The sequence below is a fragment of the Gekko japonicus genome, unplaced genomic scaffold, assembly GCF_001447785.1.
Source record: "Gekko japonicus isolate JY-2015 unplaced genomic scaffold, Gekko_japonicus_V1.1 scaffold2903, whole genome shotgun sequence".
Classification (NCBI taxonomy): Eukaryota; Metazoa; Chordata; class Lepidosauria; order Squamata; family Gekkonidae; genus Gekko; species Gekko japonicus.
The window spans coordinates 153816-172294 of NW_015165911.1; the positions used below are offsets into that span (position 1 = coordinate 153816).

General features: G+C 45.6%; 1 protein-coding gene across 3 annotated transcripts in view; it reads right to left on the bottom strand.

Annotated features, from left to right (window-relative positions):
* Positions 1-2386: 2386 nt before the first annotated feature.
* Positions 2387-18479, bottom strand: part of GLIPR2 (GLI pathogenesis-related 2) — a 43213-nt gene continuing 27120 nt past the window's right edge. For 2 of the 3 annotated variants that reach the window (XM_015411392.1, XM_015411391.1), the window contains exons 3-6: positions 12798-12906; positions 10802-10905; positions 8476-8553; positions 2387-3074 (exon numbers count right to left, since the gene is read on the bottom strand). In XM_015411392.1, the coding sequence (XP_015266878.1) occupies positions 2914-3074; positions 8476-8553; positions 10802-10905; positions 12798-12906 (452 nt within the window). In that variant the 3' untranslated portion in view covers positions 2387-2913. The remainder of the gene's footprint in view (positions 3075-8475; positions 8554-10801; positions 10906-12797; positions 12907-18479) is intronic. The other variant, XM_015411393.1, reaches the window with a different exon arrangement.

The following is an 18479-nucleotide window of genomic DNA, read 5'->3' on the forward strand; positions in this document are numbered from 1 at the left end:
CTTTTGCACTCTTATTATCTCTTAAAGTCTTCACATCCTTTTCTTGTTGCTTAATTTGCCTAACTAATTGTGCATAATCCTTCTTTTTCTGTTTTGTTTTCCACGCATTATAACTAATGAAACGTCCTCTTATATACGCCTTGAAAGCGTCCCATATTATTTCCAATGGTGTATCAGCAGTAGTGTTGACCTGGAAAAATTCTTTAATTTCCTTTTTACAATTTTGCACAAATTTTACATCTCTAAGCAAACTTATATTTATTGACATTCTATTTTTCTTATGATCTTCCTTTAACGTCACACTCACAGGATTATGATCTGCAAATGTGTTTGGCATAATCTCGCTTACCATCACTTCTCTAATCATATTTATTGACATCCAAATCATGTCAATTCTTGACCAAGAATCATGACGTGACGAATAATACGTAAAGTCTTTTTTGTTTAGATTTCTTACTCTCCAAACATCCATTAAATTATACTCTTCCACTATCTGTACGAAGCTGCTTGGCAATGCTCCTTCCAATCTATGCCTTTTTCTATTATTTTTCCTATCCATTGCTAAATCCGTCACCAAGTTGAAATCTCCCAGGATACATATGTAATCTACCGCAGCTAACTTTAGAATTGCTTGTACCTTCTTGATGTCTTTTGTGAAAAATCAGGTGCTGTCTCTAACTGTAAAGTCTGTAACATTTGCAGTCCAGTTTCTTCACCTGTCACATAGTAGTTCTTCCCCAGATGTGTGACCATTTAGCTACTCATTGTTACAAAATTTAGCTACTCATTGCTACAATGTGCATCAGAATTTTCTTCCAATTCCAGCTAAATGGAAAACTTTTGTTATGTCCGCTGACCGCCACCAGGGGCCAGCGAATACCCCAGAGTTTGACTCTGTAAGAACAATGGGGACTAGGCTCCTAGTCTCTCCACTTGGGAACCAATAGGATCGGGGCGGGAGATTTAAACCCACCAACGGGACCTAGGGGGGCATCCCCAGGTGTGTATATAGTTGGCCAGTCGGCCGTTAGTGTCAGCTAGCTGCCATTTTATGTTGCTTCTGTCCTTCCGTTCCCACTTGCTTGCAGCTCAGCAGCTTTGTGTAAACATTGCCTTGGAGACCGTGGGAGCTGGCTTGGCTAGACGGCGTTATCAGTCTGGCCTTGTAAGGATGGGAGGGCTTGCGGTCCACCACTGGTGTGAATCTTTCTGCTCACAGGGGCCCTGCGAGTCCCCCGCTCATTATGTAACCTCCCGCCGATAGAATTCTCCTGCGTGCGCTCAAAGTTCATTTGCTTAGCTATCCGCCTCGTCTGGCTATATGTATGGCTGTTCCCGCCCTATAGTTATTCCTAACAATAATCCTGTGGATATGGTACCAGTTTTGTACTCTAATAAAGCATAATGCTTCTCAGGAAATGTGTGTGAAGAGTTACTTGCTGTGGAACCTGACAGAAATTGTTAGGAATCTTTTTTCCTCCATCGAGCCAGGTCTCTCACGAACGAGATGAGCGGTCCCGGTGGGGCAGGGGTCACTACCCCAACAACCATGTCAGTGGCCACCCCGGTCACAACGACCGTGCCTGCCCCGGTCACATCGGCACCTACACCGAGCACCACGGCGCCGCCGGTGACTTCCCCGACGACGGCGGGAGCAGGGGCACTAGTGAAACGGAGATGAGCACCGCAACCCTAGAGTCGGATTCGACTGACTTTCGAGCAAGGGAACCTTTACCTTTACCTTTAGGGAGGGAAGGCAGCATGGTATAGCCAGATGTCCTCAGATCTTGGAAGCTGAAAGCAGGTGTTATGTCCGCTGACCGCCACCAGGGCCCAGCGAATACCCCAGAGCTTGCCTCTGTAAGAACAATGGGGACTAGGCTCCTAGTCTCTCCACTTGGGAACCAATAGGACCGTGGCGGGAGATTTAAACCCACCAATGGGACCTTGGGGTGTGTCCCCAGGTGTGTATATAGTTGGCCAGCTGGCCGTTAGTCTTTGTCTTTGTTGTGTACCAGTAAACCATGCTGATCACTACATCGGTCTCAGTGGTTTCTACATGCGTCTAACCCACTACACTTTAACTTTTAATGCCAACTTTGTCCCTTATTCTTTTTACAGAGTAAACTGTGGAGTTCATTTTTCACCAGGAGTGTTCCAAATGTTGTCTATCATAATTTATAACAGCACCATGATGTGTCATACAACAACACAGGGTCAGCGTGCATAAGGGCTGCAGAAAAGAGTTTGGAAACAATTAGGGGTGTGTGAAATGTCGTCAAGTCGCAGGCGACTTATGGTGACCCCAGCAAGGGGCTTTCACAGCAAGTGAGAGGCAGTGATCGCTGCCATTTCCTAACCTCTGCAGAGCCTTCCTTGGTGATCTCCCTTCGAAGCACCGACCCTGCTTAGCCTAACTATGCAACAGGCATAAAGAAATACTTGAAAAGTGCCTTGACTAAGTGAGAACTGTGGAGATGAATAAGATTTCTAAGCAATTTTGGCATCACAGCCAAAGCCAGACAATTTACTTCCTAGTTGTACACACTGGAAAATATGAACCTATTAAATACTCTTAAACCTGTCACATTTTAATGAAAGCGTACAAATGTCTTAAGGGGACCATACACAAATTCAAAGTGCTATAAACCATATTCACTTATTTTTGCACATTCCATGTTTTGGGCTTGCTTATACCTCTTTGGTACTGGTTCCGCTCAGGACCAACTCTTTGTTAAATGTGATCAAAGCTGTTGTTTCTCTCATAAGTTCCAGGTACCTTCAAGCATGAGATTCCATTCAACTTCATTTCCTGTTAAAGGTTGGCCCGTTCTCACCCGATCTGCAGCTTTGCTTTTCATTAGCTGCTTATATAGTCCTTTCTCCCTTCCCCCCTCCCAACTCCTGACAAAATTATTTCTTTGGGGGAAGAACGTTCTGCTCATAGTGACCAGGATTGATAATATTGCCAGCCGGCTCATATCTGGCCACTACAAATGTGGAGCCGTCGCTTGCTGCTGCCTTTCCAACTCCCATCTTTTTTGTGTTCTTCCAAACCATTGCTGTGAAGTGTCCTAAAAGGAAAACCCAAAACAAACCATATTAGTATGAGACAAGGTTTGCAAGCTAGACTGAATAGAACCAAAGAGATGCCAAATGGTTTCATTTTCAGGTGTAGGAATTCAAGCAAGGCAATAATAATAAGAAGAAGAGATGAAGAGATTGGATTTATACCCTGCCCTTCACTACCCGAAGGAGTCTCAGTGGGGCTTACAAACTCCTTTCCCTTCCCCTCCCCACAACAGACACCCTGTGAGGTACGTGGGGCTGAGAGAGCTCTGACAGAAACTGCTCTTTTTCAAGAACAGCTCTCATCAGAACCATGGCTTGTAGTCATCCAGCCAGGTGCAAGTGGAGGAGTGGGGAAACAAACCCGGTTCTCCCAGATTAGAGTCTGCGCACTTAACCACGACACCAGACTGGCTCTGAACATAAGAGAAGCCACAATGGATCAGGACATCCAGTCCAACACTCTGTGTCACACAGCGGCCAAAAACCAGGTGCCATAAGGAGGTCCACCAGCAGGATCAGAACTCCAGAAGCCCTCCCACTGCTGCCCCCCAAGCACCAACACAGAGCATCACTGCCCCAGACAGAGTGTTCCATCTATACCTTGCAGCTAATAGCCACTAATGGACCTCTGCTCTATATGTTTATCTAATCCCCTTTTGAAGCTGTCTATGCTTGTAGCTGCCACCACCTCCTGTGGCAGTGAATTCCATGTGTCAATAACTCTTTGAGTGAAGAAGTATCTGTTCTCAATCTACTGTTCATCAATTTTATTGAGTGCCCACGAGCCCGCGTGCGGGGAGGGCGGGGTATAAATGAAACAAAAAAAATAAATAAATTGTGAGAAAGGAGAAAAGTACTTCTTTCTCTACCTCTTTTATCCCATGCATAATTTTGTAAACCTCTATCATGTCACTCCTCAGTTGTCATTTCTCCAAGCTAAAGAGCCCTAACCTCTTCAACCTTTCTTTACAGGGAAAGTGTTCCACCCCCTTAATCATTTTGGTTGCCCTTTTCTGCACTTTTTCCAATGCTATATTTTTTTTTAAGTGCGATTACTGGAACTGTACACAGTATTTCAAATTAGGGTGCACCATCGAATTATACAGGGGCATTATGGTACTTGATGATTTGTTTTCAATTCCCTTCCTAATAATCCCCAACAAATCCCAATCATTAATGAACAAGTTAAAAAGCACTGGACCTAGTACTGAGCCCTATGGTACCCCACTGCTTACCACCCTCCACCGTGAAAACTGCCCGTTTATACTCTCTGTTTCCTGTTAATTAAGAAGGAGAAGAGATTGGATTTATACTCCGCCCTTCACTACCCAAAGGTGTCTCAGAGCGGCTTACAAACTCCTTTCCCTTCCCCTCCCCCACAACAGACGCCCTGTGAGGTAGGTGGGGCTGAGAGAGCTCTGACAGAAACTGCTCTTTTTCAAGAACAGCTCTTATCAGAGCTATGGCTTGCCCAAGGTCATCCAGCCAGGTGCAAGTGGAGGAGTGGGGAATCAAACCCAGCTCTCCCAGATTAGAGTCTGTACACTTAACCACTACACCAAACTGGCTCTTTTTAAAAAACCCATTTTTAATCCACAAAAGGACTTGTCCTCTTATTCCATGACTGCTGAGTTTACTTAGGAGCCTTTGATGAGGAACTTTATCAAAAGCTTTCTGGAAGTCAAGGTAAACAACATCTATTGGGTGACTGTTGTGCACATGTTTGTTCACCCCCTAAAAGAACTCTACAAGGTTAGTGAGACAAGATCTTCCCTTACAGAATCCATGCCGATTCTTCCTCAGTAGCTTTTGTTCATCAATGTACCTACTAATTCTATCTTTAATAACGGATTCCACCAACTTACCTGGTATTGACATTAGAATGACTGGCCTGTAATTTCCTGGAGAGCCAGTTTGGTGTAGTGGTTAAGTGTGTGGACACTAATCTGGGAGAAATGGGTTTGATTCCCCACTCCTCCACTTGCAGCTGCTGGAAGACCTTGGGCAGAGATGTCCTTGAAAGAGCAGTTTCTGTCAGAGCTCTCTCAGCCCCACCTACCTCACAGAGTGTCTGTTGTGGGGTAGGGAAGGGAAAGGCATTTGTAAGCTGCTCTGAGGCTCCGAGTGAAGGGCGGGGTATAAATCCAATCTCTTCTCTTCTTCTTCTCTCTGAAACCTTTTTTAAAGATGCGGGTTGCATTAGCTACCTTCCAGTCCTCAGGAATGGAGGCAATTTTTAATGATTGCATATTTTTGTCAGGCGATCCAGAAGTTCACACTCGAGTTCTCTCAGAACTCTTGGATGTATACCATCTGGGCCTGGTGATCGGTCAGTTTTTAATCTGTCCATCAGTCGTAGGATCTCTGCTTTCATCACCTCAATCAATTTAGGTTTTTCAACAGCCCTCCTGAAATTGGCGGTTCTGGAGTGGGCAAGCAACTCCCATCTTCCACAGTGAAAACAGAGGCAAAAAATACATTCAGCTTCTCTGCCATTTCCCTATCATCTTTTAGTAATCCCTTTACCCCCTTGTCACCCAAGGGCCTCACTGCCTCCCTGGCTGGTTTTCTGCTACAAATGAAGACATTTTTGGTGTTGGTCTTTATGTTTCTTGCAATACATTCTTCATAGTGCTTTTGGCCATTCTGATCACCAATTTACCACAGCCTGCGCTCCCTTTTATTTTCCTCACTTGAACTAACCTTCCACAGCCCATTTTTGCAATAGTGCTACTGGACTCTAATTCTTTTCTACTGCTACCTCACAGGGTTCTTGTGAAGATAAAATGGAGGACAGAAGAACAAATGGAAGCAGCTTTGAGTCACCACTGGGGAGAAAGGCAAGGTATAAATGGCGTAAATAAATAAAATTTTAAAACCCCAAAGGCCATAACAAAACTTAAAACACACAGGAACAGGAGACAACACAAAATGCCTAAAATCACAACCGAGGGATTATATAACACATAAACGGTTAAAACCCGCACATTTCCTTGCACAAGCTTTCCATTGTAGGGCTGGTTCCACACTATCGGTGTATGAGAACCGGCTGCACAATACATCTACTTTTCACATCAGGAGCGAGGAGGGGACCCCAGTGCAGCCAGAGATGCGCGTGGCCAAGTTACTCCAGGAGCAGCATGCTTTAGTGAGGGACTTGTCTTGTGGGCAACCTGCCAGCCCTGTTTATTAACTTACAGCATTTTCAACAAGTCTGCTAAATCTTTGTGATTTATCCTTACAGCCTCAATAGGAAAGCAAGGCCTACACCACATGTGCATGATGTACGGCACTCGATTGTGCAATCTTTGATGTCCCGCAGCCGGATGCTTGGACAAGTTTTGCTTTGTTCTGAAGTGATGCGAAGCAATATGAAAGTTCTATGGGGTTTTCTTTCCTACTGAACTACACTGGCACTTATTTTACAATGGATTGTGTTATCAAACTAATAGGTTAGTATGGTGCAGTGGGCAGAGGTGTCGAACTCGTTTGTGACAAGGGCTGGAGAAGAAGAGGAAGAAGAAGAAGAGTTGGCTTTTATGCCCTGCTTTTCCCTACCCTAAGGAGTCCCAAAGCAGCTAACAATCACCTTCCTTTCCTCTCCCCACAACAGATACATTATGAATTTGGTGGGGCTGAGAGAATTCTGAGAGAACTATGACTGGCCCAAGTTCACTCAGCAGGCTTCATGTGGAGGAGTTCTCCAGATTAGAGTCTACCGCTCTTGATCACTACACCACAATGGCTCTCAGCATGAAGAAGTACTATCCTCAGAACTCTGCCCTAGACCTGCAGGGAGGCTGTGCACAGCCAGTCTGGCACCACTTCCTTTGTGCCATCTTTGGCCAGGCCTTCCAGCACCACTAGGATTGCCAGGTCTTACCTGGCTGCCAGTGGGGTCGTGGTGGTCCTTATCTGGGATGTCTTTGGCATGCGTGCAATGCGCACACACCACAATGACATCACCCAGAAGTGACTTCATTGCACCGCAACCCTAGAGTCGGATTCGACTGGCTTTCGAGCAAGGGAACCTTTACCTTTACCTTTCACCATGGCTTAAAACAAATCAGCTACTTTTTATATATCTATATCTATATATATCGCCAGGGGTCATTTCGTAGAAAAAGAGCTGCAGGAGCTCATTAGCATAATTCATTAGCATAATTCATTAGCATATGGCACACCCCCTGACATCACCGGAAGTGTGTCAGAAGGCAACACCCACCGCTCAGGCTCCACTGCTAGCTATTGGGGGGGGGGAGAAACGTGCAAATCTGTCCTCGCAGAGGAGGGAAAGCTTGTACCTGAATAAAACTTGGTCTTAAAGGTACCACTGGACTGTTTTGGACTGGGGGGCCAGGGGAGAGCTCTGCAGCTTACCTGGCTGCTTCTTGCTCTGAGGGCTGCTGGGAGCAGGAGGTGGGGCTTGTTGCCCCCCTGGGCTCTTTACTGCCGGAGCTCCGCTCCAGTGCGCTCCTGCAGGAAATGACCCCTGTAATATCGCTTTTAGGATAAGAGTCATCATCCTTGCAAGTAAATAAGGTAGCTTTTCAGCAGCACCCTCATACGCCCAGCCTCAGCAGGTGAGTAGGGCTATGATCTGTCTCTTGCTCTTTGTTTCCTCTCTTTCCCGTCCTACCCCTGAGGTTCTCGAGGAGGCAAACCAGACTTCCCCCTCCATCACCCTATCCCCACCAACAATAACCCTGTGAGGTGGGCAAGGCTGAGTGACTGGCCCCAGGTGACCCAGACGACAGGTCCCTGGCTCAGGAGGAGGGAGGTCTCTCTCCCAGATCCCCCCACCCCCAGTTCTCATCCCTCCTGCATTTCCCACAGAAGGGGTGGGGTTTAGGGAAGGCCTGATGGGGAGGCTGTTTCCGAAACCTCCAGGAGGCGTTTTTTGACCTCTTGTGACACCTTTTCCCTCATGTGCTGCAGCGGCAACTTCAGCGCCCCCTTCCCCCCTTCAATCCTCCCCACGCTTCCGAGGCCGGGAGGTCCTTCCCCTCAGAGCGGCAGGCACAACACAGTCCAGCTGCCTCCCGATCTACATGCCAGCCATCCTCCTCCTCTCTTCCCCGCTGGCCCCCCTCCCTTCATCAGCTAATTGAATAATTCCTGGGAAATCAAGCTGTGCATGAATCAATGCGTTTATAAATTTCAGTGTCAGAAAGAGGAAGATTTAAAAATCACATTCTTTGCTTCCTCATGCTCCTCTTGAGTCAAAAATGGAGCCACCCACCCTCAATTTCCTGTCAAAAGTTTCAGCAGCAGGCGTTCTTCCTCTCTCCCACCACCATGAAATATGTACGTAAATGCCTGATTTTGGAACAATGATGGGAAAATAAATGTTCCCTTCTCTACTGTCAGTCGAGAAATAAGCAATGCCAGGCCCAAGCTCACCTGTGTTAGAGGAAAATCCTGGACTCTGAAAGTTGTAATTTTTTATTTCGCTATACCATCTGTCAGCTACTTCTTTCCCTGCAAGATAAAATCAAATTGTGCTGTGGGATTTCAGTGCATTTAGTGAACTCTGCAAAGAAATATTACCGGTCTGTTTTTGTCTCCTGCTGCCGGGGGGTGGGGGTGTGTGTGTGTTAACCAGGACATATTTTTAACCAAGCTGGAATTACATTTAGTAAAAAATTGAAGTTTCAAAATAGGAACTAAAAAAACAACAACAAGTTTTGTCCATAAAGAATTAGAGACTTAAATGGTGCTGGAATATGCCACCAAGTCACGGCCGACTTATGGCAACCCCTCAAAGAACTTTCAAGGCAAGAGATTGACAGAGGTGCCTCTGCGTAGCAACCCTGGCCTTCCTCAGTGGTCTCCCCTCCAAGTACTAACCAGGGCTGACTCTGCTTTGCTTCTGAGATCTGATGAGATTGGGCTAGCCTGGGCAATGTTCCCTCTAAGCTGAGTTAGTGTGAGCTAGCTCGCATTTTTTTAGCCTCCGGCTCACACATTTTTGTCTCAGCTCACGAAGAAGGGCTCCAGAGCAAGCTAATTTAAGCAGCAGCCAAATTGCTCGCTCACACCTTTAATGCCAGTAGCTCACAAAGGAGAATTTTTGCTCACAAGACTCCAGTGTTATACAAATTAATATCCAGTCAAAAATAGAAGATTGAAGTCAAAATGAGGAGGAAGTTCTTGTATTTTATTGCAATGAAATACGGAAAACAGGCCAAAGGACCCATCAAAGTTGACTGCTTTCTGAGCCCAATCAGGAAATACATGAAGTTAAATACTTAAAATGACATCATCATATCATCATCATCATGAGAATAATATTCAGAAGGCATAATTGGTTACAAAAACTTAAACAACATTTACATTAAAATCTCCTTATTGGTCAAAGTAAAGGAAGGTGTGTCTATGCAATAGCGTCACATATTTACTTGACCTGACCTAAGTCATATTGGCTAAAGCTTGTTCTCAACCAAACAAAGGTGTTTTTCTCTGATATCAAGTAAAAGATCCTTTTGACCAGACACTATGAAGTTATAACCTAAACAATTAGAACCATGAACCTTCTACCTTCTTTTGTGCCAAAAGAATGTTATTGTCTTGTCTATTAACCTCAACTGGAAAAATACCCTGACCCACAAAGAAGGCCTCCTATATACCAGGCCTTCATAAAATAATAAACCTATAAAAACCAGAGAAATATGAATAATCAAAAAGAGAAAAATCTATATAGTCCCATCTCTACTACAACAGCTTAGAGGGAGCACTGGGCCATATACTTATCCTTTCTTTTAGAAGGCAATCAGTGACAGGGGCAGAAGTAGGAGGCAGCCCTTTGAGAGGCCGCCGTAAGTTGTCTGCAACTTGACGGCACTTTCCACCACCATACTTGACCACTCTGCCCAGCCAAGTTTGACTCCGTCCTCTGAACTAAGTAGCCCATCTCTACTGGAAGAGCCTTGCCTGTGAAAGGAAAGCTGGCAGGACAGCCTCCTTAGGCGAGAGGAAGGCATCAGACATGGATGAACCAAGGGCAGTATACAAGCTATCAGCACTGCTAGGTCACAGTGGGAAGCGCCATCAAGTCATGGCTGACTTATGGCAACTCCTTAAGGTTTTAAAGGCCAGAGACATTCAGAGACGGTTCGCCATTGCCTGCCTCGGTGTGGCAACCCTGGACTTCCTTGGTGGCCTCCCGTCCAACTACTAACCATGTCCGACCCTGTTTAGCTTGGAACATCTGATGAGATTGGGCTAGACTGCCTACATAATCAAAAACCCAATAAAATTCCACCAGTGGTTTTGGTCATGGATATAGCTGCAGTGGCTCAAGTGGTTAAGATGCTGAACTGCAGGCTGTGGAAGGTCGGTAGTTCAGCAGTTTGAGACCTGAGTGTGCCGCATGACGGAGTGAGCTCCCGTCTCTAGTTCCAGCTCATGCCAACCTAGCAGTTTGAAAGCAAGCAATTGCAAGTAGATAAATAGGTACCACTTTGGTGGGAAGGTAACAGCGTTCCGTGCACCTCGGTGTTTAGTCATGCCGGCCACATGACCACGGAGAAGTTTTGGACAGCGCTGGCTCTTCGGCTTTGAAACGGAGATGAGCACCGCAACCCTAGAGTCGGACTCGACTGGCTTTCGAGCAAGGGAACCTTTACCTTTACCTTTATGGCATCTTAACCTGCAATTCCCATTTTTCAGGGAGAGTAAAATATTTGAGTAATCCCTTATCAGTGTCTCTATTAAAAACCCAGCTTACCTGACTGATCATAAGAAGCCCATGCTAAATTTTCGCCATATTTTCCATTACTAGATTCAGAACTATGCTTGAGGATTCTCGTGCTAGCAAGTGCTTCTGAATACCTGTATTAAAACAATCATAATTCCATTATGGAACAATAAGCAGACGATATTTAGCTTTGTGGTTATGAAAAAGCACTCGGATGGAAGAGTCTAGGTGATCAGTTTATGACACTGTGCAACCATAGAAGAAAGAAAATAAGAGGCCCCTTAAATCCAGGAGTAGCAAACCAGGGTGACTGTCTTCTGGAGTTCCCAGACATTTTGCATTTGCACGGAGAAGAATGAGAGCAGCCACATGCCATGTTTCCCCCTGCAAAATTCTTTCACGGGGATTATCTGTCAAGGTTCCTCTGATGTTCCCCAGTTTTACATTGTGAAGGCACAACTTCACCAATAGTGGGTGAAATTACCCTTCCACAGCGCTCACATTTATTTTTCTTTATACATAATCCTTTAGAAGTCGCTTTTCCAAGGTGACCTACACGGAAGGAATAAAGCTACAATATCAGTACTCTTGCCCCTTCAAAAGACTGTCTTGGATCCAGCTGGCATTGGTAGTGGTGGAAAAGGGGTCCTCTTTGGCCATGAAAAAAGGCCATGCTGAGGATCACAGGACTTTGCATGTTGAAAAGCCGAGGGGGGTACGAACTGTTGGGCACAGGGGAACTTGCTGAGTGAGTGAAAAAGCTACTTGGATCCAACCCATTAGCATCTTCAGCAGCATTAGCTATAGGCTCGGCACCCTTCTTTATTAATGAAAGATAGAAAACTAGTCAGTTCTTACATGATGGTTGAAATGTTCCCCACCACCCCCAATTATGCAATTACAAAGGCACCCATTCTCCAGCATCGATCTACTTCTTAAAAGTTTTTTTTTGTTATTCCACATGTTAGTTTTCCCAAACCAGTTCAGCATATATATACCCACATTTAGACAAACCTAAGGAATGGTGGATACCCAGCCCTAGTGACAAGTCTCTCAGCCAAATCTACATCTCAGTGTTTTTGTGAGGATAAAATAGGGAACGGAGAACCCTGCGCCTGAACTCCCTGGAGAAAGGGCAGGATAAAAAAAATGAGTGACTGCCCGGAATCTCCTACCCTCCAGTGTGAATTGATTCACCAAGAAGTTCTGTTGTTCATGTAGACAGCTATAAAGTTCTGAGGGAATTCTAACAAGTCACGTAAACCTTTAATACCATTTTCTCTTTCTACCCAAAATCAGTTTTATAAAAAACTACCATCAAGAGTGAGATTGTGGTATGCTACCAGCCCTGTTCCAGAAGATGGCACCAGAAGGCCATCATTCCCTTATCAGAGAGGCCCCGGTTCTGAAGTATCATTCTATGACAGTGATGGCGAACCTTTTAGGGACCAAGTGCCCAAACTGCGACCCAAAACCCACTTATTTATCGCAAAGTGCCAACACGGCAATTTAACCTGAATACTGAGGTTTTACTTTAGAAAAAACAACTCATACATTAACTTAAGATGATCCAAACAAAATAAGGAAAGCAATCCCAAATGCTTTCATTTACTTAAAATTACTTGGCAGAGAATTCGACACTTTAATGATGGTCTGGGCCTGGCTGGGGCGATGGCACGTGTGCCCACAGAGAGGGCTCTGAGTGCCACCTCTGGCACCCGTGCCATAGGATCGCCACCACTGTTCTATGAGACGTGTCGTGAAGTTTTTTTGTAGCAGGAACTCCGTTGCATATTAGGCAACACCAGGGGTCATTTCGTAGAAAAAGAGCTAGGGGGACTCATTAGCATAACTCATTAGCATATGCCACACCCCCTGACATCAGGGGCCCGGCGGTGGACCTGCAAGGCCAGCAGGAGTGCGAGGAAGCCCCGGAAAGACCCCTGAGTAGTAAAAAGTCAGAGTACCCAACCCAAATGCTAAAATTCTTGCATGTTCCGAAGAAACAAGGGAAAGTTGTACTCACTGCTGCGCATCCCTGTTTAACTTTTTGCAGAGTTTTAGGGGGGGAATACCATGCTTCTTTCTGTAGTCATTGTGAGCTTTTAAGACCTCTTCTGCAAACTGTTTGGAAGCTAAAACAGTATAAAAATATGTTGAAATGTTGCGTGTCTGTTGCAAGTAATGCCCATTGCAAAAAATAAAAATATATATTCTGTTCTATTACAGTCTAAAAAAGAAGAAAAACAGTTTTACCAGCTCACTGGAATGCTCCACTCTTGGTTACACAAACAGAAGAGGAGGAGGCATTTTAACATTCAGCACCACAACGAAAAGGGTAAAAGGCACATTAAAAGGCATGAAAGTATATTTATGGCATTAAAAATGTCATGAACATCAAACCACTATGAATTTTGAAAATCTATGCATGTAAAGTAGTGGAGTTCCAGGTGTAGCATAGTGAAATCAGCTCACATTTATTGATTACATTGGAACGAAAAGAGATAACTTAACCAGTGCAAGGCCGGCTTATATTCGTGCACATACTCACACCCAACACACACCCAATTCCTGTGATAGGTTCTATATACATGGCCCAGGTAACGATAGGTTATCTTCAGGGTCCTAGCGCTCCCATTGTTTCTTGCTAGGATCTGCGGTGGCTATTGTTCTAGACCCGAAGGTCCAGGGGTCATTTCTTGCAGGAGCGCACAGGAGCGGAGCTCTGGCAGTAAAGAGCCCAGGGGGAGGGCACATGCAACAAGCACAACCCCCTGCTCCCAGCAGCCCTCAGTCAGAGTAAGAAGCAGTCAGGTAAGTTGCAGAGCTTCCCCCCGGCCCTCCGGTCCAAAACAGTCCAGTGGCACCTTTAAGACCAAGTTTTATTCAGGTACAAGCTCTCCCTCCTCTGTGGGGACAGATCAGCACATTTCCCCCCCCCTCAATAGCTAGCAACCCAAAACAGTGCAGTGGAGCCTGAGCGGTGGATGTTGCCTTCTGACACACTTCCGGTGATGTCAGGGGGTGTGGCATATGCAAATAAGTTATGCTAATGAGTTCCTGCACCTCTTTTTCTACTAAATGACCCCTGCGAAGGTCTGTGGTCCGGTAGATGCAATGGCCAGGCGCACGTGGTCGCAGCCATCTTAGTACATAACAATGCACTTCTGTCTTAACCAACATAAATATCAGTACAAATGTTCAGATCTGGTTTACTGCCCTGACAATTAACCTTATATCCCTTTTTGCTTAATTTGTTTTATATCTAAAATTAAAGAATTGCCAAGTCCTACCTTAATCCGCAGCGGGGGACTCCCAGCTTGCTCCGGGAGCGCCCGCACGCGCACCCGCCCCCGGCGCACCCGGTGTGGCTGTGTCACTTCCGGGTGATGTGCTGACACCGGGCACGTCCCGTGCTTTGGGGGTGGGGTTCCCCCCGGGGCCCGATCCGCCAGCAGCGGGAAACGGGCCTCTGGGGTGGGGATTTCCCCGCCCCCCCCGGGGGGACTTGGCAAGCCTAATTGACTGCCATTCTTATCGGAACTAACTACAAAACAAGGCATATATTCTGCTTTGTATCTACCATTTCTCGTGTTAGAATACCATTCTCATGCTCATGTCATTCCGTTTATAGTCTATGGTTTTCATTGGCAACCAGTTTGACAACAGTAATACTTTGAGGTAGTGGTGGAAAGTGCCATCAAATCACAGCTGACTTATGGCGACCCTATAAGGTTTTCAAGGCAAGAGACAAACAGAGGTGGTTTGCCATGGCCTACCTCTATGACACAACCCTTGGCTTCAATGGTGATCTTAGCTTCTGAGATGAGGAGGTAGAGCAAAAGGCAGTAAGTCCACTCTCCACTATGACCTGTTTCATAAACACTCAAGTCCCCACCTGGGAGGGGGGCAGTCCCTGTGGCTGCATCCTCACGGAGGAAGCGGTATATGAGCTTATGCATCTACAGAGATTTGCATGAGCACAGACATATTATATATAATCCCCTGTCCTCAAGCAAATTACTACTGGAAAGCTGCATGGTCCTATCAGTTTACACATTACTCCATCCACAAAACGAAGGCCATGGGACTGTTTCATGTGGAGGGCTGAGCCTGTAATGTATATGAAATGGCCCCTTAATTCCCTGCAAGTTCCATGCCTGCAAACCATGGCTCCTGCCATGTACACCTTCACCTCTGTGTTGATTTCAAGACGCCATGCAGTAGGGGAGGGGGCATGGCTCAGTGGTAGAATATCTGCTTGGCATGCAAAAGGTCCTAGGTTCAATCCCCAGCATCTCTAGCTCAAAGACCAGGCACTAGGGGGTGTGAAAGACCTCAGCCTGAGCCACTGGTGAGCCGCTGCCAGAGTAGACCAGGCCTGTAGCCAGGAGATTTTGTGGCAATTTTTTTTTCTGGTGGGGTGAAGTTCTCAGTACAGAAAGAAAAGCAATTTAGCCAATAGAAAGCTGTTACCAGGATACTTTAGATGAGAGTTCTGAGCTGCTGCAAGTTCATCACTTCTGCCAGCAGGTGGGAGTGATGACTTCTGTAGTCAAGAAAGCTAACACTTAGGAGGTAAAATGCCCTTAAAGAGGACCAGTTTCTTTATACAGAGTTAGAAGGGATCCTAGAGGTCACCTACTCCAACCCCCTTGCTCAGCGCGGGAATTAGTCAACTACAGCACCCTACTCTGCTTAAAGAAGTGCACGCCTTTAGAAAAATGTTTTAAAATAATTGAAAAGTAGCATTTACAGGAGAAATCCTCGTGGGCTTGTGCTTTTAAGGAAGGGGCAGAGCCCTCAAAAGCTCCACCATAGCTATGAGCCTGGAGTAGGCAGTACTGACCTTGATGGACCAACAGTCTGATTCAGTGTAAAGCAGCTTCATAAGTGTTCATGTGTGCCCCACAAGGACTAGAAATGGCCCAGAGCTGATAGCGCCTCATATCTTTTCCTTCTTTAAGGATTGTAAGTGAGGGATTTTCTCCTTTTCAAGCCCAGGAACATATACTACAGCTTCTCCCTCATAACCCTGTATCTGCAGCCTTTCTATTGTAAGATTTAAGACTGCCTTCCAGAAGAATTTTTCCCTTATGAACAGATGACTGTTTGGCTGTATTAACACTGCTCTTCAAATGCAGAGCGGAATTAAACTTCCCTGCTAGTTTGCGTTAGACAAATACAGCACCGTCTTCAGTTTCTGAAGACAATGCTTACAACAAAAGTCTGTTCACATTTCTAACAGCACAGGGCAAATTTCTTAACAGGAAACAGATACTCTGCTTATGTTGTGGGTTTTTTCCCTTCCTTGTATTGCTTTTATACGTGGGTGGTTTCCACAAGGGTACGGGCACTGGCGGTTTCCCCTTTGCTGCTGCATCACAACACAGAGGGCAAGAGGGCTTCTATGTGGCAGGTTTCCCTGCCCCCCCCCCCCCGTGGAAATGGCCATTTGGTCTTTTAGCAGTTCTGAGAGCAGGATGACCTGCAGTGGACCTCTAAGGAGCAGGCCGGCCTGGAATCCTTCCACTTTGCAATTCAACACTGCTCGGCATATTTATACTGAAAGATAACCTCGGGGGAATTTGTTCATTCATACCAAATGCATGCTCTTCCGGTCTTTATAACAAGCACCCCTGTTTTGTGTCTTATTAACAGAAGGCTCATTAGGCAATAGTGAGCAAGTCAACTTAATGAGTTCTGATAGCACGTGAGCATAAGAAGCTACCTGAAACTGAGGCAGACCGAGGGTCTTTCTATCGATGGCTTCATTTATGGCACGCTTCTGAGAGGAGAATTCTCCCACAGTGACTCACATAGGAAGGGGAGTAGAAGAAAAGGTAGGGGAGAGAGAGAGAAAGAGATGACTCTCCAGTTGGGGGCATGCTGATCTTCCCTTGCTGGTTTTCATCCTGGGAGGGACAGGGTGCAGCCTTCCAATGGACCTTGGATCTCCAGCTGAAAGCCAAGGCCAGAGTGTCCTCCTCCTGCTCCTAGCTTCCATTCCAGCGGGCAGTGGCCCTCCCAGTGGTTCAGGACTTTGGGCATGCAAAACAAAATCAAGATGTGTGCCCAGTAGCACCTTAAAGGCCAGAAGAGGTCCATCAGTGGCTATTAGCCACAATGTATAGATAGGAACTGTCAGTCTGGGGCAAGTGATGCTCTGTATTGTTGGTGCTGGGGGGGGGCAACAGTGGGGAGGGCTTCTAGTGTCCTGGACGCACTGCTGGACCTCCTGGTGGCCCCTGGTATTTTTGGCCACTGTGTGACAGAATGTTGGACTGGATGGGCCATTGGCTTGATCCAACATTGGCTTATCTTCAGTGTTCCCTCTAAGCTGAGTCAGTGTGAGCTAGCTCACAGTTTTTTAGTCTCTGGCTCACACATTTCTGTCTTTGCTCAGGAAGGATGGCTCCAGAGCAAACAAATTTATGCAGTAGCCAAATCGCTCGCTCACAGCTTTCATGACAGTAGCTCACAAAATAGAATGTTTGCTCACAAGACTCCACAGCCTAGAGGGAACATTGCTTCTCTTATGTTCTTATGTAAGATTTACAAGGTACAAGCTTTTGAAAAGCTTATGCCCTGGAAATCTTGTTGGTCTTTGAAGTGCTACTGGGCTCGAATTTTGCTTTTCTATTGCAGACCAACACAACTACCTTCCTGAAAGCATGCAAAACATGTACACTTAATGGGGGGCTCCACTACAACATGGCTTTCCGAACATTACTTATCTTCAAACACTATCTTCTGATCCAGAAAGCACATTTTAAACTCTCATAAATCCAGCAGGACATCTTTTTTGCTTTAGTGGTACGTCACTCTGTTGGACCCATACAGAATGTACAAGATCCCATACTAGACCTTTGACATCTGAAAGCTACTATGCATATTTGCCAATAAGCTGGGTTTTTAAAAAACTCAGTCCACATATAAAGGAATGTGCAATCCTAAATCTGCTGCCACTGTTATAAAAATACATGCACAAGCAGCGGTCACTTCCCCCCACCCCAGATATGGGGAGATCCTCCTAACACATGGAAACCATCAGCTGCATAAAGCTGGAATACATCATCAGGTCAACAGTCAAGTGATGCTAGCATTTCTTAAAAGCTGCAACTGTCGTAGTGCTAGGCAACACGAATTCTCTGTTGCTAACAATAAAAGACGAATTCACTTCCTGTCTCGGCCCCCCCTGGAGCCTGAAAGACATCCAAACACAGAGGCTGCTTTGTCGGTTTGGTACTGTCGGCGCGATGGATTTCTCAAGGCCCAGGAAGAAAAAAAGGGAACAGCTGTACTTGGAAGTGAGAGAAGTAAGAGTCGTTTGATGATATAAGCTTTGCAGGAAAAAAAGAGTATGAGAGTTTGGCATACCGAAAGTATAATTTTATTATATGTTTTTGGGAGCTGACCCTAAAAACTTATTTATTCAGGAGAAAGTCCCTTCCATTTAACTTTCAACAAATTGCAGACACAGAGTATGTGAAGTGCTCTAAGTACCTGTAAAATGCTATATAAGTATCACTAAATCCCATTCGTCACGCAAGGGTCCGCAAGGGCCCTGCTGCTGTAGCTCAAGACAGCAGCTGGAGACACAAAACTCAAGTAGAGGGGAAATCTTCGCCAGCTAACTTTCAGTGTCTTCTGGTAGCTGCTGTTCTAATTTCTGAAATAAATTTGCTGTTCTTTAAAAATCTAGAAC